Here is a 20,389-nt window from a genome sequence, read left to right as displayed (position 1 = left end):
TTTAATCCTCTTCCAAGAGAGAACCCAGCCCTGGGCAGGTTCCCCTTTCCCGGGGGAGCAGGGGATGGAAACCCCACAAAGGAGCTCCCTGGAGGGGCTGGCATTGCTGGCAGGTCACCTTGGAGGGCACCCCAACATCCAACAGCCCATCCCACATTCCTGCACTTTTCCCAGCTTTCTGCAGGTTTGGCCTCATTCCTATTCTTCCAAGCAGGTTTGGGGTTTTTTTTAAGGGGGGAAACCCACTTTATTTGAGATGGGAATTGTTTTTCCTAGAGCAAAGCAGCCTTGGCAGCCCTGGAGCTTCTCTCCAGGTCACCAACTCCCTCCCTCAGCCCTTCCATCCAATGTTTCCTCCAGCAGAAAACCCCCGGAGAGGCTTTTCCATGAAGGAAACCCTGCAGATTCCATATTTTCCAGCAAAAATGCCTTTTCTGAACCAGAGGGAGCTTTCCCCTGAAGGTCAGAATTCCCAGAGCCCTCCATGAAGGATTCCCAGAATGGAATGGCCACGAACTGGCCCCATGTCCAAGGAAACTGAGGGTGGCACAGAATTCCCAGAGCAGCCCTGCAATGTGAGGGCCAGGCTGGATGGGGCTGGAGCAGCCCAGGATGGTGGGAGGTGTCCCTGTGGAACCCAAACCATTCCATAATTCCATTATTTCAGGATCCTTCTCACACCCTGCTCCCCACCCAGCGTCCTATTTCTTATCTCTAAACCCATTTATAATCATTTCTTATCTCTAAAACCACGGATCTCCAAAATCCAGCAGAATCTCTGGGAACAGCTCCAAGATCCTGGTGCTCCCTTCCATCATTTCCATGCTCCAGGAGCAGGTCTGAAATCAGTCCCAGAATGAAGAGATCCTGGGAAAGCAAAACCTGCATTTTCTGGGACTCTGACTTGCTCCAAAAGTGACATTTTGGATGGGAAATGATTCCTCAAAGAGCAGAACAAAGCTGCTCTCAGGTCTAGACTCAGTCTGATACCTCGGGGGTGGATTTCTTTGACATTCCTGGTTCTTTTCTGGAAGGGACAAAAATCCCACCTCAAACGAGCCAATATTGGCAAAAACCCAACTCAGATCTACATTTCCACCTTTGATCACTTCCCATATTTAGATCAGGAGCTCCAGGGCTCAAAATCCTCGGGGAAATGTGATGAAAACAGCACATCTGACAGCTGAAAATTATTCTGCTCACCCAATTCCAGTTCCTGTTTTCCCTGGAAACAAGGGCAGGATAAAAAGGGAGCACCTGAGGTTTGTGTGGTTTAAAGTGTGGAAATCATGGAAAAATCTGGGCTTTGCTCCTAAAAATCACCTCAGCCAAAGGTGAGAATTTAAGAGTGAAAAGAGTGAAAAACTCTTTTCAAAAAATACAGATTTTGAGCCATTTTTAGCAGCTTAAACTGCAGCAAGATGCTCTGAAATCAAACCAAACACCCAAAAATCTGCATGAACACAGCTCATTTTGGAAACCAAACCTCGTTTGGTGAGGTGCAGGAGGTTTTAGCTGCCCTTCCCTTCCCTCTCCAGGTGGGATTTTCCAGGTGGGAGCATCCCAGGAGTTTCCCAGCTCACCATGTTGGGCTGCCAGCCCTCGACGTTGACGCAGCGGTCGATGCACCACCAGAAATCGTCCTCGGATTCGCCCTTCCAGGCAAACACTGGGAACCCTGGCCAGGGAGGGACAGGGGGTTAAGGCAGGAAAATCCCGTGGGAATCAGCTCCTGGACACTGATTCATTAATTCATGTGTTAATTTAATAGATTCAGTTATTACTCAGCTCCAGCCAGCAAGACCCACCACGGTGGGTTTGGCTTCTTCTGGGTGTTCCAGAGCTCGGGGTCAAACCTGTGGATTCAGCCAGGTGAATTCCCTGACTTTATCCAGGTAAAATCCTTGGGCTTACTCAGGTAAAACCCCTGGAATTATCCAGATGAAAGCCCTGGAATTATCAAGGTAAAATCCTTGGAATTATCAAGGTAAAATCCCTGGACTTATCCAGGTAAAACCCCTGGAATTATCCAGGTAAAACCCCTGGAATTATCCAGGTAAAATCCTTGGGCTTTCCCAGGTAAAACCTCTGGAATTATCTAGGTAAAATCTCTGGATTTATCCAGGTAAAATCCTTGGCCTCAATCAGGTAAAATCCCGGGTCTTATCCAGGTAAAATCTTTGGTCTCATCCAGGTAAAACCCCTGGACTTATCCAGGTAAAACTGTTGGACTTACCCAGGTAAAATCCTTGATATGACCCAGGTGAAACCACTGAACTTATCCAGGTAAAACCCCTAAAATTATCCAGGTAAAACCCCTAAAATTATCCATGTAAAACCCCTGGAATTATCCAGGTAAAACCCTTGGACTTACCCAGGTAAATCTCCTGACTTTGCCAACTTAAATCCCTGACTGTATCCAGGTAAAATCCCTGGATTTATCTGGGTAAAACCCCTGGTCTTATCCAGGTAAAATCCCTGGCCTTACCCAGGTAAAATCCCTGGATTTATCCAGGTAAAATCCCTGGCCTTACCCAGGTAAAGTCCCTGGATTTATCCAGATAAAACCCTTGGCATGACCCAGGTAAAACCCTTGAACTTACCCAGGTAAATCTCCCGACTTTGCCAAGTTCAATCCCTGACTGTATCCAGGTAAATCCTTGGCCTTTCCCAGGTAAAATCCTTGGCATTGCCCAGGTAAAACCCTTGGATTTATCCAAGTAAAATCCTTGGCATTACCCAGGTAAAACTGCATGTCTTATCTAGGTGAAACTCTTGGTTTTTTCCATGTAAAATCCTGGACCTGCCCAGGTAAAATGCCTGGATTTATCCAGGTAAAACTCCTGTATTTACCTGAGTAAAATCCCTGGTCTTATCCAGGTAAAATCCCTGGATTTATCTGGGTAAAACCCTTGGCATGACCCAGGTAAAACCCTTGGACTTACCCAGGTAAATCTCCCGACTTTGCCAAGTTCAATCCCTGACTGTATCCAGGTAAATCCTTGGCCTTTCCCAGGTAAAATCCTTGGCATTGCCCAAGTAAAATCCTTGGATTTATCCAAGTAAAATCCTTGGCATTACCCAGGTAAAACTGCATGTCTTATCTAGGTGAAACTCTTGGTTTTTTCCATGTAAAATCCCTGGACCTGCCCAGGTAAAATTCCTGTCATTGCCCAGGTAAAATTCCTGGATTTATCCAGGTAAAACTCTTGTATTTACCTGAGTAAAATCTCTGGTCTTATCCAGGTAAAATCCCTGGTTTTATCCAGGTAAAATCCCTGGATTTATCCAGATAAAACCCTTGGTATGACCCAGGTAAAACCCCTGGACTTACCCAGGTAAATCTCCTGACTTTGCCAAGTTCAATCCCTGACTGTATCCAGGTAAAATCCTTGGCATTGCCCAGGTAAAACCCTTGGATTTATCCAAGTGAAATCCTTGGCATTACCCAGGTAAAATCCCTAGGTTTATCCAGGTGAAACTCTTGGTCTTTTCCATGTAAAATCCCTGGTTTTGCCCAGGTAAAATCCCTGTCATTACCCAGGTAAAATTTCTGGATTTATCCAGGTAAAACCCTTGGATTTACCCGAGTAAAACCCCTGGCCTTATCCAGGTAAAATGCCTGGTTTTATCAGGTAAAATCCTTGGCCTTACCCAGGTAAAGTCCCTGGATTTATCCAGATAAAACCCTTGCCATGACCCAGGTAAATCTCCCGACTTTGCCAAGTTCAATCCCTGACTGTATCCAGGTAAATCCTTGGCCTTTCCCAGGTAAAATCCTTGGCATTGCCCAGGTAAAACCCTTGGATTTATCCAAGTAAAATCCTTGGCATTACCCAGGTAAAACTGCATGTCTTATCTAGGTGAAACTCTTGGTTTTTTCCATGTAAAATCCCTGGACCTGCCCAGGTAAAATTCCTGGATTTATCCAGGTAAAACTCCTGTATTTACCTGAGTAAAATCTCTGGTCTTATGCAGGTAAAATCCCTGGTTTTATCCAGGTAAAATCCCTGGATTTATCCAGATAAAACCCTTGGTATGAGCAAAACAACTTCCAGCTTCAGCTCATAAATGACATTTTTACCAAGGATTTTACCTGGGCAAGACCAAAGATTTTACCTGGGTAAGGCAAGGGGTTTTTCCTGGATAACTCTAGAAAAAACCCAAAACATTCCAGGAGTTCCAGAGCTTTAGAAAGGGGTGATTTTGTGCTGTAGGTTTATTCTAAATTGAAGAGAATGCAAGGAAAAAACCTCAAAGGGGTGATAAATGAGCTAAAAATGATGGGGCAGCAAAAATTCCCTAGAAAATCCAGGAGGAATTCCCTATAAAATACAGGAGGAATTCCCTATAAAACCCAGTAGAAATTCCTTATAAATCCCAGTAGAAATTCCGTATAAATCCCATAGAAATTCCTTATAAATCAAGAAGAAATTCCCTATAAAATCCAGGAGGAATTCCTTATAAAATACAGGAGGAATTCCCTATAAAATACAGGAGGAATTCCCTATAAAACCCAGTAGAAATTCCTTATAAATCCCAGTAGAAATTCCGTATAAATCCCAGTAGAAATTCCGTATAAATCCCATAGAAATTCCCTATAAATCAAGAAGAAATTCCCTATAAGTCCCAGGAGGAATTCCCTATAAATCCCAGTAGAAACTCCCTATAAATCCCAGCAGGAATTCCCTATAAATCCCAGGAGGAATTCCCTATAAAATCCAGTAGAAATTCCCTATAAATCCCAGTAGAAATCCCCTACAAAACCCAGGAGGAATTCCCTATAAATGCAGCAGAAATTCCCTATAAAATCCATGAGGAATTCCCCATAAAACCCAGTAGAAATTCCCTATAAATCTAGAAAAAATTCCCTATAAAGTCCAGGAGTAATTCCCTGTAAAACCCAGGAGGAATTCCCCATAAAATGCAGGAGGAATTTCTTATTAATGCAGGAGAAATTCCCTATAAAATCCAGGAGGAATTCCCTATAAAAGCAGGAGGAATTACCTGTAAATCCCAGTAGAAATTCCCTATAAATCCCAGCAGGAATTCCCTATAGAACCCAGTAGAAATTCCCTATAAATGCAGGAGGAATCCCCTATAAATCCCAGGAGGAATTCCCTGTAAATGCAGTAGAAATTCCCTATAAATGCAGGAGGAATTCCCTGTAAATCACAGGAGGAATTCCCTATAGAACCCAGTAGATATTCTCTATAAATGCAGGAGGAATTCCCTGTAAATCCCAGCAGAAATTCCCTATAAAACCTAGTAGAAATTCCATATAAATCCCAGCAGGAATTCCCTATAAATCCCAGTAGAAATTCCCTATAAATCCCAGCAGGAATTCCCTATAAAAGCAGGAGGAATTCCCTGTAAATCCCAGCAGGAATTCCCTGTAAACCCAGTAGAAATTCCCTATAAATCCTGGCAGGAATTCCCTGTAAATCCCAGTAGAAATTCCCTATAAATCCCAGCAGGAATTCCCTATAAAACCCAGCAGGAATTCCCTATAAATCCCAGCAGAAATTCCTTATAAAATCCAGTAGAAATTCCTTATAAAATCCAGTAGAAATTTCCTATAAATCAGTAGAAATTCCCTGTAAATCCCGGCAGGAATTCCCTGTAAATCCCAGCAGGAATTCCCTATAAATCCCAGGAGGAATTCCCTATAGAACCCAGTAGATATTCTCTATAAATACAGGAGGAATTCCCTGTAAATCCCAGCAGGAATTCCCTGTAAACGCAGTAGAAATTCCCTATAAATCCTGGCAGGAATTCCCTGTAAATCCCAGCAGGAGGAATTCCCCGTCCGTACCGCTCTCGGCCAGCGCCGCCGCCACCTCGTTGAGGGTGGAGTAGATGTTGCAGGCGGCCCAGCGGCACTGAGCGCCCAGCGCCCCCAGCGTCTCCATCAGCACCTGCAAACACAGGGAAAGCAGCAAAACTGGGGGTTATCTGCAAATACACCATGGAAATCAGCAAAACTGGGGGTTATCTGCAAATACACCATGGCAATCAGCAAAACTGGGGATTATCTGCAAATACACCATGGAAATCAGCAAAACCGGGGGTTATCTGCAAATACACCATGGAAATCAGCAAAATCTGGGGGTTATCTGCAAATACACCATGGAAAGCAGCAAAACCTGGCGGTTATCTGCAAATACACCATGGAAATCTGTAACATCAGGGGGTTATCTGCAAATACACCATGGAAATCAGCAAAACTGGCGGTTGTCTGCAAAAACACCACGGAAATCAGCAAAACTGGGGGTTATCTGGAAAAACACCATGGAAATCAGCAACAATTGGGGGTTATCTGCAAATACACCATGGAAATCTGTAACATCGGGGGGTTATCTGCAAATACACCACGGAAATCAGCAAAACTGGGGGTTATCTGCAAAAACACCATGGAAATCAGCAACAATTGTGGTTTATGTACAGAAACACCACAGAAATCAGCAAAAATTGGGGTTTATCTGCAAAAACACCAGTGGGAATGCCCCATTTGGGGTCAGTTTATGGGATGAGCAGTGGGAATGCCCTATTTGGGGTCAGGATTAGGATGAGCAGTGGGAATGCCCCATTTGGGGTCAGTTTATGGGATGAACAGTGGGAATGCCCCATTTGGGGTCAGTTTATGGGATGAGCAGTGGGAATGCCCCGTTTGGGGTCAGTTTATGGGATGAACAGTGGGAATGCCCCGTTTGGGGTCAGTTTATGGGATGAACAGTGGGAATGCCCCGTTTGGGGTCAGTTTAGGGGATGATCAGTGGGAGTGCCCCATTTGGGGTCAGTTTATGGGATGAGCAGTGGGAATGCCCCGTTTGGGGTCAGCAGTGGGAATGCCCTATTTGGGGTCAGTTTATGGGATGAGCAGTGGGAGTGCCCCGTTTGGGGTCAGTTTATGGGATGAGCAGTGGGAATGGCCTGTGTGGGGTCAGTTTATGGGATGAGCAGTGGGAATGCCCCATTTGGGGTCAGTTTATGGGATGAGCAGTGGGAATGCCCCGTTTGGGGTCAGTTTATAGGATGAGCAGTGGGAGTGCCCCGTTTGGGGTCAGGTTTAGGATGAGCAGTGGGAATGCCCCATTTGGGGTCAGCAGTGGGAATGCCCCATTTGGGGTCAGTTTATGGGATGAGCAGTGGGAATGCCCCATTTGGGGTCAGTTTATGGGATGAGCAGTGGGAATGCCCCGTTTGGGGATGCCCTGTTTGGGTTTGGGGCTCTCACCGCTGTCTGTGCCGTGATGTGAGTGCAGCCCACGATCTTGGCCCCAGCCAGGGGCTTCTCCCCCTGAGCTCTCTTCCTCAGAGCCATCAGCGCCGGCATCTCTGCGAGGGAAATGGGAAAAGGAAAATGGGGATGGGGCGGGAACAGCTCAGCAGGAACACCTGGCATTCCCATAAACTTCCACAGCTTCAAAACAGCCAAAGCCTCCACAGCAAACACACCAAAATCTCCGAAACCCAAACACATCAAAATCCCCAAATCCCAAACACATCAAAATCTCCAAATCCCAAACACATCAAAATCCTCAAATCCCAAACACAACAAAATCCCCAAATTCCTCTGGAGTTTTCCTCTGTTATGTTCAAATTTCTGCCCCCAGGTGAGGCTGCAGGAAAATCTGCTTTGGGCTCAGGATTTGGGATTTGCTGCTCCACTTCTTCAACATCCAACACCTAAATCCTGCCTGGCCTTTGCTTTTCTTATTTTTTGGAGGTAAACAAGCAAAACCAAAGTTGTGAAGTTTATGGAATGGATTTTATCTTTTCTACTGATTTAACAAAATTGAGTTTGATTGCAGGGTACTCCTAATCCTATATCTCCTTTTCCATCCCCAAAATCCCCTGGAAGCTTCCCCATCCCAACAGGAATGGGGTCAAGAATGCCTGTCTGGTGTTCCCATGAATTTGAATGGCTGTGGCAGCTTCAAAACAGCTGCCACAAAAGCCTTGAGAGAAAACCCCAAATCCATCAAAATGACCCCAAATCCCACTGGATTTTCCCCTATTTTTTATTCAAATTTTTGCCTCCCAGCTGAGGCTGCAGGAAAATCAGCTTTGGGCTGAGGATTTGGGATTTGCTGATTTGCTCCCCCTCTCCAACATCCAAACCCTGCCTGGCCTTTTCCATTTTTTTTTTTTTTTTTTTTTTTTTTTTTTTTTTGAGGTAATCAAGCTAAACCAAAATTGTGAAGTTTATGGCATGGATTTCATCTTTCCTACTGGTTTAACAAAATAACTTCAACCACGGAATAGTCCTTTAATGGTTGGAACTACACAGCACAACCCTGTAACTCCTTTTCCAATCCCCCAAAACCCCACAGAAGCTCTCACAACCCCCAAAATCCCAGAAAAACTTTCTCAACTGCCAAAATCCCACAGAGGCTTTCCCAATGGCCTAAAACCCCACAGAAGCTTTCCCAACCCCCAAAATCCCACAGAGGTTTTCCCAATGCCCAAAAGCCCACAGAGGCTTTTCCATCCCCCACAATTCCATAGAAATTGTCCCACCCCCCAAAACCCCACAGAAGGTTTCCCATCCTCAAAACCCCACAGGAGCTTTCCCACCCCAACAATTCCATAGAAATTGTCCCAACCCCCAAAATCCCACAGAAGCTTTTCCATCCCCTAAAACCCCACAGAATCTTTCCCATCCACTAAAATCCCACAGAGGTTTTCCCAATGCCCAAAAGCCCACAGAGGCTTTTCCATCCCCCACAATTCCATAGAAACCGTCCCAACTCCCAAAAGCCCACAGAAGCTTTTCCACCCCCAAAACCCCACAGGAGCTTTCCCACCCCAACAATTCCATAGAAATTGTCCCAACCCCCAAAATCCCACAGAAGCTCTCACAACCCCCAAAATCCCACAGAAGCTTTTCCAATTCCCAAAACCCCACAGGAGCTTTCCCACCCCAACAATCTGGGGCAGGAGGAGCCCGAGGGGCACAGGAGGGAGCCTCACCCTGCTCGGCGATCTCGATCTCGCGGCGCCCGAACTCGGCCTGTTTGATGTTCTTGACGCAGAAGTCGCTGCTGCCCTTGGAGTTCTTCTGCTGCTTGTCCCTGGGCGAGGTCTCGTCGTCGGAGCTGTCCGTGCAGGAGGCAGCTGCAGGGAGCAGGGAGCTCAGCAACGGGGGAAACCTTCCCAAAGTCCCCAGCGCCCACGGGGAAGGGTGAGGGTGGCCATGGATGTCCGTCCATCCCAGCCCCTCCCATCCCCAGCTGGGATCTCTCCTTCTCCTCACAAGGGGAATTTTTCCAGCTGGATTTAGCTGGGATGAATTCTTAATTCTCATTGATCTCTACTTCAACATCACAGCAGAGGTGATGGGATTGAGCACTGCCTGGTTCCCACAGGGGCTCATCTCCACAGCCTTCTCCCACCTCTCTTCCCAAAGTTCTCCCACCTCTCTTCCCAAAGTCCTCCCAGTTCTCTTCCCCAAAGTTCTAGCACCGGTCTTCCCAAAGGTTCTCTCACCTCTCTTCCCAAAGCTTTCCCATCTCTCTTCCCCATCCATCCATCCATCCATCCATCCATCCATCCATCCATCCATCATCCATCCATCCATCCATCCATCATCCATCCATCCATCCATCATCCATCCATCCATCCATCCATCCATCCATCCATCCATCATCCATCCATCCATCCATCCATCATCCATCCATCATCCATCCATCCATCATCCATCCATCCATCATCCATCATCCATCATCCATCCATCATCCATCCATCCATCCATCATCCATCCATCATCCATCATCCATCCATCATCCATCCATCCATCATCCATCCATCCATCCATCATCCATCATCCATCCATCCATCCATCCATCCATCCATCCATCATCCATCCATCATCCATCCATCCATCATCCATCATCCATCCATCATCCATCCATCCATCCATCCATCCATCCATCATCCATCCATCATCCATCCATCCATCCATCCATCCATCCATCATCCATCCATCATCCATCCATCATCCATCCATCCATCCATCATCCATCCATCATCCATCCATCATCCATCCATCCATCCATCATCCATCCATCCATCCATCCATCCATCCATCATCCATCCATCCATCATCCATCCATCCATCATCCATCCATCCATCCATCATCCATCCATCATCCATCCATCCATCATCCATCCATCCATCCATCCATCCATCCATCCATCCATCCATCATCCATCCATCCATCCATCCATCCATCCATCCATCCATCCATCCATCATCCATCCATCATCCATCCATCATCCATCCATCCATCCATCCATCCATCCATCCATCCATCCATCCATCCATCATCCATCCATCCATCCATCATGCATCTGCCATGTGGGAACTGAAGTCCTCCACCAGGAATGCCAGTCTTGCTCCTTTCATTAGCAGGAAATTGAACATTTGCAGGAGATAATTAACCGCAATTCTGATGTTAATTGCAAGGAGAGGAGCAGAATTCCCCAAAGTTGCTCCAGGTCCTTCCAGCTGTGACTTGGGAGCCACCGCGGTGACATCAGCCAGGATAAGCAGACTCAGAGTCTGCAGAAATAGTCCCAACCATTCCCAGGTGCTCTGGGATCAGCTGGAATTGTGGATTCCCAACAGAGCCCGGGCTGATGTGCCTCTGGAGAGAACGTGCCATGAGCATTCCTGAATTTCTCCCTTTTCCATGGGAACAGTCAGTGCCTGCAGGATGGGTCACCCAGGGGGTGCCCAACCTTTGGGGGGCTCATCCCAACCTCTGGCAGAGACTTTGGGGGTTGCTCCAAGCCTGCAAACAGCACGAAGGAAGCAGCAAGCCGGGAGCTGGGAAGGGAATGAGGAACAGTCAGCATTCCCACAAAAACCGGGATGCAGCCTGGGGCTGTGGTGGCCAGGATCAGATCAGAACCTCCATCTTCTGGAGAGGAGCAGCTCTGCCAGGAGCTGAGTGACCAGATTAGCACGGCTTCTCCAGCTCTGCTCTTCCAAACCTGCTGAGGAATGCCAAGAGCTCTCCACAGCCCAGCCCTGTCCCAGCTTGTCTCTGACATCCTCACATCGCGGGGATGAGTGGAGAAACACCATTCCAAGGAGAGTTCCCAGCTAGGAGGACTTCTGGCCACCAGCCATGAGCCATCAGGAGCAGCTGGAGCCGGAGTTTCCTGAGGTTTCCCAAACTTGCCAGAGCTGAATCAGAGCTTTGAAGCTCCCAGGCTGGGCTGGATGAGGCCTGGAGCAACCTGGGCTAGTGGAAGGTGTCCTTGACAGCAAGGGGGTGGAATGAGGTGGAATGAGCTCTAAGGTCCCTGAAACCACCCAGATTCTCCCCAAATCCCAAAAATCCATCCAGCAATATTCCAGCAGGAGAAACCCCTTCCAAGAGCCCTTCAAAGCCCTCAAAGACTCCAACCTCACGTGCAGCAAACCTACAGTGGGATCCCTGTGGATTTGTGATCTCAAGCAGGAATAAAGTGTGCAAACACTTTTCCTGAGGGGATCAGGACAGGGAGGAGAGGAGGGAGCGGAAGGGAAGCACACCGGGGTTATAAGGAGAGCACCAGAATAATTTCATTTCCCAGCCAGCTGTAGAGGACAATGAGGAAAAAGGCCAACCCCTATTTCCCTGCCTTCCCAGCGAGGCCAGGGCAGACGGGGAGAGGCCTGGACACACCTGAGCTGTAGCTGTCTGTCGAGGACTGCGAGATGGAGCGCGACAGCGACCGGCGGCCGATCTTGGTGGGGCGCTTGTTGAACTCCTGCTTTTGGTCAGCAAACTGGATCTGTGGAAAGAAATCAGGGGTTTTCTGTAAAAAACCCAACAGATCAATGTCGCGGACATTTCTTCATAGAAATCCTTTCTTGGGATTTCTCCTTCTTCTGGGAAGCAAAGAGCCCCAGAAGAAGAATGTAAACAGTTGTTATCAGCTGCTGTGAAATGTAGCAAGTGTCCCTGTGATTGGCTCATCTTCCTTGTGTACCATTAAAGGCCAATCACAGGAGGAGCTCAGAGACAGATTCCCTGGGCAAAGAACTTTGTTATTCATTCTTTCTATTCTATTCTTAGCATAGCTGCTCTCTGCAACTTCTCTTCTTATTCTTTTTAGTATAGTTATAATGTATTATATATCATATATGAATAAATCCAGCCTTCTGATCAAGAAACAAGATTCTCGTCCTTCTCTCACCACAGTGACCGTCTAAGGTCGCTGTAATAGATCAATCCCAAGAACCCAAAGCCTTGAGCAGACACTGGCACCATCTCAGTCATGGCCCAGAGCACAATTCCTGTTATTTAACGGGGACTGGATATGGTAAATTGCCCATTTTGTTTAGTTTCAGTCCTTCCAGCCAAGATTAGAGGTGTCACGCCAGGCTGTTGAATTTGGGAGCACAGATGGCTGGAGAACACAAGTTTTTAGGAGTACACAACAGAACGACACCGGATCAGGAGCAGCCACAGAAGGGAAAATCCTCACCAAACTCAAGTTACAGCCAGGGCTGTGCCAGGATTAACGCCCTGATCCCGGCGGGACGGGGGCTCTGCACACACACCAGGGTTTATGTTCTCCTCTGAGAAGCTGCTGGCCTGAAATAACTTCTCTTTTTTGTCCTTTTTCTTCCCTTAATTTAGAACAAATCCCTGCACGGCTGAGCAGCTCCATCACAGGAGGAGGTTATTGGCGTCAAGCGGAGCTGGAGACACGCAGGGATTCTAACAAAGGGGGAATAATTTGGGTTAAATTCACATTTTCCTCTCCTGCATCACCTCTTCAAGGACACTGAGCACAACTTTTCACACAGTCTTGGTAATTCAGAGCTCCCTGAGCCCTCACACATCCAAAACCAAGTAAAGAACGAAGCAAAAGAAGTCCTGAACTGATTCAGGCAGAAGTAGAACCAGACTCAAATAATCCCTGTAAGGTTTAAACCCTTTAAACACTGCCACGAGCTGGGTTCAGCTTCAGCTGGGACAGCCAGGAGGTGAAGGAGGCACCAGGAAAGGGAAATTCGGGAAAGGGCCAGGTCAAGGCTCAGATCTGCTTTTGGCTTGTGTTGGCCAACACCCTTTGGGTTTAATCCTTTAGGATTAAAGGAGAGAGTGGGCAAAAAGGGAATTTCACAGGGTCCCAGAGGGGTTTGGGTTGGAAGGGACCTTAAGGATCATCCAGTTCCACAGGACACCTTCTGCTATGCCAGGCTGCTCCAAACCTGCCCAAACCCACAAAAGCCACGTTCCAGTAGGGCTGAGAAGACGGGAATGTTCCAGATGGGATGAAAAGAGAGATTTGGCTCGGTGGGCTCCCACCAAAACACCTCTGAAGGCAACAGCTTCAAGGAAAAACTGTGGAGCCTTGAAGAGCTGCAGCTCTTTGGGCTCCTAAATCCAAAGAGCAATCTAAAGAAGCGACACAAGAGCTGCTGCTTTCCACTTCCAGCAGGAACAAACGATTCCCACTGGAAAACCTCACCTGCAGGGGCACGAGGGGTTAATGCAGGTGAGGTTTCACCTTTACATTCCAAATGAGCCGCTGCTCATCTGACCTGGGGTTTCCATCACAAAGAGCCACCCTGAGCTAGGTTTGTGCAAAAAAGGTCTCCTTATCCAAGGTTTTCCTGGAAAACTTCCCTGTGCCGACCCCACCAACCCCAGAGCAACGGGTTTGCCTTGACTCTTCACTGCTCGGAAGGGAAAATTAAGGGAAGCTCTCCAGAAATTGGGATTTTCTCCAACCGAGGAGCTCCAGGAATCCATGACAGGGCGGACACAGCGAGGAGAGGAGGAAGAAGAGCGAGGTAGCAGAGAAACAATCGCGCTTTTGAGTAGAAAAAACCCATTTCTGTGGTCCCCGAGAGGAGTGCCCTCACCTGGGCTTTCATGCCCGTTGGCTCCCCGTTGACGTTGTATTTCTTCTTGTTGGGCATGGCTGCCCTGCCAGCTCGCTCCGAACGGAGCAGGGAATGCCCCGGTCCCGTTTATATCCTCACCCATCTCCGGTTTCACCGTGCCAGGGGGGAGCCAAGGGAACCAGTTGGATTTTCAGACTCTTTTTTTTTTGTTGTTTTGTTTTTTTTTGGTTTTTTTTTTTTTGGCAGACCCCGGGACTTAATGAGGCGTCCTGACAAACAATTCCTGCCTGTGTGTTTTGTGTGGAATTACAGCGTTCCCTGACCTGTTCTGAGCGTGGCCTGGCTGCTGTGTGCATAACAATGCCTTATTTATGTAACCAGAACATTTCCCTGCTCGCTATAATTAACTCGCTAATTAAGCTCCTTTAACTCGGGCCCTCCCCACTCTGTCCCTTTCCCCCCCAATGTCAGATGATTGCGTTAACGGAGCCTCGTTAGAAGGAAATTAACTAATGAGCAACTAAAACAACAGGGGCGTTTGTTGGATGGCAAAGTGCTTTTTAATTATTATTATTTTAATTATCCCGCTCCTCGCTGTGTTCCCCCATGGCAACCAGGGCAGAGTTTGTCCTTGGAAGGGTCCAGACTCCCAACACCCATCCCTGTGTTGTTCCAATCCTTTGGGAATTATGGAATTATGGAATTGTGGAATGGTTTGGGTTGGAAGGGACCTTAAATCCCATCAGTTCCACCCCACACCTCCCAACATCCCAGGCTGCTCCAACCTTGGACACTTCCAGGGATGGAGCACCACAGATTCTCTGGGCAGGACATTGTGGGGTTTTTATGGGAATTATCCCAGGTAATAAATTATCAGGGATAAAACTCCTTGGATAACAAAACCAGCTGCTAAATGAGAATTAAAATTATTGTCCTGCACGGTGTCTGCTCGTCCCACAGCACTTTAAGTGGGAAGAGATGATCCAAGGAAGGAAAAATGGGAAAAACGAGGGTGGTGGGGCTTTGAGGTCTCCTCCAACCCAACCCATCCCGTGATTCCACTCTGTGATTCCAAGGAAAAGGGATCTGGGCAGCAGCAGGGCAACCACTGATTGTCCTCAGCACCAATTCCGACTGAACATGGAATAAAAAGCTCCCCCAGCCCTGATTCTTTCTGATTTACACCTGATTTACACCTGATTTACCTCAGGATCTGATCCTGCTCCTCAACAGTTGTCCCAAGGATGGAAAACACTGCCAGGGAAAATTCCTTCCCCAAAATGTTCCTTCTATGGCATTTCCATCTCCAGGGGAAACTTCAAGGAATCCACTAAAAGAGCAAAAATCCCTCAGCTACATGAACGCAACTGCTGGAGGAATGGATGGGGGGAAAAAAGGAGGGGAAATCCCACAGAATTCCTGAGTTGTAAAATGACTGAAAAATGTGAAAAATGGGAATAGGAATTATTTCCAGTGTGGAAATATCTCAGGGAATAAGAACCTGGGATCAGCATTGCTTTTCTCACTTGATATTGCAGCCCAAGTGGTGTTTTCCAGGTAAATTTTTCATTTTCCACCTTATCCATGCAAAATCCTAAGGGACACATGACTTCAGCTCAGCTTAAGTCAACTCAAAGCCTTTATGGTAACACCATAAAATTTTATGGTAACACCAAAGCACAAACTCCTTTTCCAGCAGGTTTTCACACCAAGTGTCTTAAATCCAAAGGCTTTCCCTGGCAAAAAAAATCCCTTTTTTTTCCCTCAATGAAGGTTGAGTCTAACACATTAAAATTAAGAACCAATATTCAATAAAAATGCTAAAAATAAAAACTTTTGCTTCATCTCCACCCCAGAGCTCAGGAATTCTTTTGTAATTTCTGTGTCAATCTGGGTCAGTCAAATAAAACCAGAGAGAACTACACTCAATCCCAGCAGATTGTTTTGTTCTGAGCGTCTTTAATTGATTCTTGGCCATGGATATTTTTTTTTTTTTGGGAATAAGGGGGGAAAACAAGAGTTTTCTGAGGGATTAAGCAGCACAAGCTCTCCAGCATTGCTGGAGGTCCAAATCCACCTGCCAAGACACTGGGAATTTAAATTTCTGCATGGAATGAGTTAAAATCCATTGTTTTATGGATGGAACAGCAGGACAAGAAGAATTGGCCCTGCTCGGTGTCAAACTTCCTGGGAAAATGGAAGTGGAAAAACATCCCAGCCCAGGAGCACAAACCCCAAACAAGCAGGGTGGGACTGCCTGGGCTGGAGCTGGGATGGGACAATGAACTGCAAGGGGCAAATGGAACTGATCAAATGAGAGACCCCATGACTGGTTGAGCATTTTGGGGCCGTTTTGGGTCATCGTGGGTGGGCTGGGCTCTGGTGCTGCCCAAGGGGCACCCATGGATCCTTTCCATAAATCCCTGCTTGATCCTGGAGCTCTGCCCAGCCTCTGTCCCAGGGCAGATTCTCAAGGCATCAAGCCCAGTGCTGGATCATGGAATGCTGGAATTCTGGCTGGGAGGGACCCCAGAGCCCCTGCAGTGCCACCCCTGCCATGGCAGGGACATCTCCCACTGTGCCAGGGGACCCCAATATCCAGCCTGGCCTTGGGCACTGCCAGGGATGCAGGGACACCTGACAGAGAATCCCTTGGTGTTGGAGATTTTTTCAGGGATGGCCTAGAAAGCAGCTGTGAGGAGCAGGTTCTCACAGCCTGTTTCTGTGAACAGCAGAGGTTCTCAGGTTATTTTTAATTACAGGTAAAAGTGACAAACATGAAGGCCTTGAGAGCCTTGCACATCAGAGTTCTCAGGCAGCTTTCTCATAACAAGTGGATGTTCTGTCTTTGGCTGTTTTGGGAAAGCAAGAATAATTTTGAGAACCCAAATCTTGGTATTGGAAACATAAGGTGGGGTTGGTATGTTATCTCTGACCTATTGTGAGCTCAGATTTTGCAATGTGCATGAACTTGATTAACACGGTTATAAAAGGTGACTGATTGATGAATAAATCGGAGTCGATGCTGACCAACGCAAGGTGGGTCATCTCCCTCCAACTTCAATATATGGTGAACTTCAATACCTTGGAACTGGTGGGAGCAGGGAGGAGAAATCCTTCAAGGAAGAAAACAGAAATCCCCAACCCAGGCACTCCCAGTGGGGAAAGGAAGAAAACAGAAATCCCCAACCCAGGCACTTTCCAGTGGGGAAAGGAAGAAATCAGAAATCCCCAACTGAGGCACTTCCAGTGGGGGAAAGGAAGAAAAGAGAAATCCCCAACTGAGGCACTTCCAGTGGGGACAGGAAGAAAACAGAAATCCCCAACCCAGGCACTCCCAGTGGGGAAAGGAAGAAAACAGAAATCCCCAACCCAGGCACTCCCAGTGGGGAAAGGAAGAAAACAGAAATCCCCAACCCAGGCACTCCCAGTGGGGAAAGGAAGAAAACAGAAATCCCCAACTGAGGCATTCCCAGTGGGGAAAGGAAGAAATCAGAAATCCCCAACCCAGGCATTCCCAGTGGGGAAAGGAAGAAAACAGAAATCCCCAACCCAGGCACTCCCAGTGGGGACAGAGGGAAGGACAAGGAACAGAGAAATCTCCTCCCTCAGCAGCAGAATGGGTACCCCAGGCCATCCCAGCTCTGTGGGGCACAATCCCACAAAAAGCAGGAAAAAGAGGAATTTGGTATTTCCACAACTAGCAATGAACAGGCCATGGGTGTTTTACAATTTGAAAATGTGGAGTCTCAGCAGCTGGAGCTGGAAAATCCCTGTGGAGCCAGGGCCAGCCAGGACACCCCATCCTGACCACAGGATCCCGTGGGATCCCACACTGCTGCACACACGGTCCTTCCATGAGTGCTGGGGGCGTTCAGGGGGTCCAGCTGGGATTCTGGGGAAAATTCCTTCATGGAAAAGGCTGCCCAGCCCTGGAAAAGGCTGCCCAGGGAGGTTTGAGTCCCCAGCCCTGGAGGGATTTCACAGCCCTGTGGGGCAGTGGTGGCCTGGGCAGGGCTGGGAATGCTTGGACTCCATGGGCTCAGGGGGATTTTCCAGCCCCAGGGATTCTGTGATTCCATCAGAGTCCCAAAATATGGGAGAGCCCACATTTTAAGCTGCTTTCCCAAGAAGCAATCCAAAGGCATTATTATTATTATTATTATTATTATTATTATTATTATTATTATTATTATTATTATTATTATTATCATTATCATCATTATTATTATTACTATCACTATCACTATATTATATTACATTACATTATATATATTACATTATATATATTATATTATTATAATATAATATAATATTATAATAATATATATTATATTATTACACATATATACATAATATATGTATAATGATATATAGTATATAATATATAATATATATACAAAATATATATTATATTATATATATTATATATTATATTATTCTATACTATATTATTATAATATATTCTATATTATATTATATTATCTATATAATTCTATATATATTATCTATATATATTCTATATCCTATATTCTATTATCTATATTATATAATATATTCTATATTATATTGTTGTTGTTGTTGTTATTATTCACTACTAATAAAACTTTCCAATATTTGGTTAATAATAAGAAATGGACATAAAAAACAGGGACTCAGCAAGAACATTAAGACCTAAAAGACTCTTTGGAATAATGACCTTAAAGATAATGAGCAATTTAGAGCTCGGGCTAATTATTTCTCGAAATGTGGCTGCTCCCTCCCACGCTGACCCGAGGAACCCCATAAAATGCAAATGAGCCGAGTTAAAATCCTGATTAAAAACGGCGCTGCAGGACATGACCCTTCGGAGCCCTTTGGATTTGATGCCACAGCAGCTTTAAACCATCCATGAAATCATAAAACTGCTCTGGAAAAGGAAATTATTAAAGCAATAAGAATGAAAAAAGTCTATTTAAATAAAGTTTTTGTCATCTGACCCCGATCCCAGAAGCACTGAATCAATAATGGAAAAATTAGAGAACCTACACGAGAGGTTTTGTTTTTAAGGAAAACTCCACGTTTTTACAAAGAAAAATCCACATTTGAGACTATAAAAATGAAGTTGTGAACGATGCAAAGTCTGTCATTGATAACCCTAAAACGCAAAATTCTTTCCTGACTGTTGATAAAAATATGTTAAATTTGGGGGAAGGCCGAAAGAACTGTGTCACAAAAAATGAGTGAGAGGCAGAATAACCTGGAATTTTACAATAAAATCCACAACATTAGGAAAGGGATAGCATGGAACGTAAAGCTGGATATAAAAAGGAATAATGATGTCTGAATCCAATGCATGGACAATATTTGTAAATAAAATCAAATTCCTTTGCAGGAGCACCAGAATTCCAACTTTTTTATCCCACTGATCCAAGTATTTTTAGAAGAACTACCAGGCAGACAACTTCAAATCCAGAAACTGGAAATGTGAGCAGAAATATAGGAAGAAATAACAAATATTGGTCCATTTTTGGGCTGCAGGACACTGACAAACCCCAGGGAACACAGACAGGGAATTCTGCCTTCCAAGCCCTGCCTGGCTTTTGGAGCTGTGTAATTTTATTTTCAGCTGCTTTGGGAATTCTTTCCAGTGGAGAAGGAGGGAAAAGTGGATTTAATATTTGGGATCCATTCTAAACTCTTTAACCACTCAAATAAGGAGTGCTTGGTGCCCTGGAGGGTGTCTGGAAATTTTAGAGGTTTTATTCTGACAGCACAATGTAAATTGCTGGTAAAAATTAAGCTGAAAAGGTGGACCTGGGATGAAATTCCTAATCTCTGGAATGTGCTGTGGGTTCTCCAAGTCCTTCTCATATTCCTATAAAAATTGGTTGTGAACACAACGGATTTGGGGTGAGCGGGGGTGGATAATCTTGGCCGTTATTAAGGAGGCAATTCATTCATGCACGATGCTCGTTAATCTCCCATCCTAACGAGCCTCATTCCAGCTAAACGCTGGGAATGAACCTCCTGAAGTTCCCAGCAGGAATTCAGCTGGTTCAGGCAGCGGCTCAGGCACTCACCATCCACTCGGGCAGCTGGAAGGCGCCGGTGTTGCTGTCCCACATCTCCCACGGCGAGTCCCTGCACGCTCACATCGGGGAGGCACTGGGATGCACTGGGAATTCACTGGGAGTGCACTGAGAATCCACTGGGATGCACTGGGAATTCACTGGGATGCACTGGGATGCACTGGGATGCACTGGGAATCCACTGGGATGCACTGGGATGTACTGGGAATTCACTGGGAGTGCACTGAGAATCCACTGGGATGCACTGGGAATTCACTGGGATGCACTGGGATGCACTGGGAATCCACTGGGATGCACTGGGATGTACTGGGAATTCACTGGGATGCACTGGGAGTGCACTGAGAATCCACTGGGAGTGCACTGGGATGCACTGGGAACGCACTGGGAGGCACTGGGATGCACTGAGAATCCACTGGGAGTGCACTGGGATGCACTGGGAATGCACTGGGATGCACTGAGA

General features: G+C 46.3%; 1 protein-coding gene across 1 annotated transcript in view; it reads right to left on the bottom strand.

The window, feature by feature from the left end:
- AHCYL2 (adenosylhomocysteinase like 2) overlaps positions 1-20,389 on the bottom strand; it is a 76,187-nt gene that overhangs the window by 17,933 nt on the left and 37,865 nt on the right. The window contains exons 2-6 of the mRNA XM_074540332.1: positions 11,682-11,790; positions 8,977-9,120; positions 7,238-7,338; positions 5,816-5,918; positions 1,584-1,678 (exon numbers count right to left, since the gene is read on the bottom strand). Coding sequence (XP_074396433.1) covers positions 1,584-1,678; positions 5,816-5,918; positions 7,238-7,338; positions 8,977-9,120; positions 11,682-11,790 — 552 coding nt within the window. The remainder of the gene's footprint in view (positions 1-1,583; positions 1,679-5,815; positions 5,919-7,237; positions 7,339-8,976; positions 9,121-11,681; positions 11,791-20,389) is intronic.

Source organism: Zonotrichia albicollis, chromosome 4, assembly GCF_047830755.1.
Source record: "Zonotrichia albicollis isolate bZonAlb1 chromosome 4, bZonAlb1.hap1, whole genome shotgun sequence".
NCBI classification, from domain to species: domain Eukaryota; kingdom Metazoa; phylum Chordata; class Aves; order Passeriformes; family Passerellidae; genus Zonotrichia; species Zonotrichia albicollis.
Note: the sequence above shows the minus strand (reverse complement) of the source record. Positions and strands in the feature narration are given on the sequence as shown.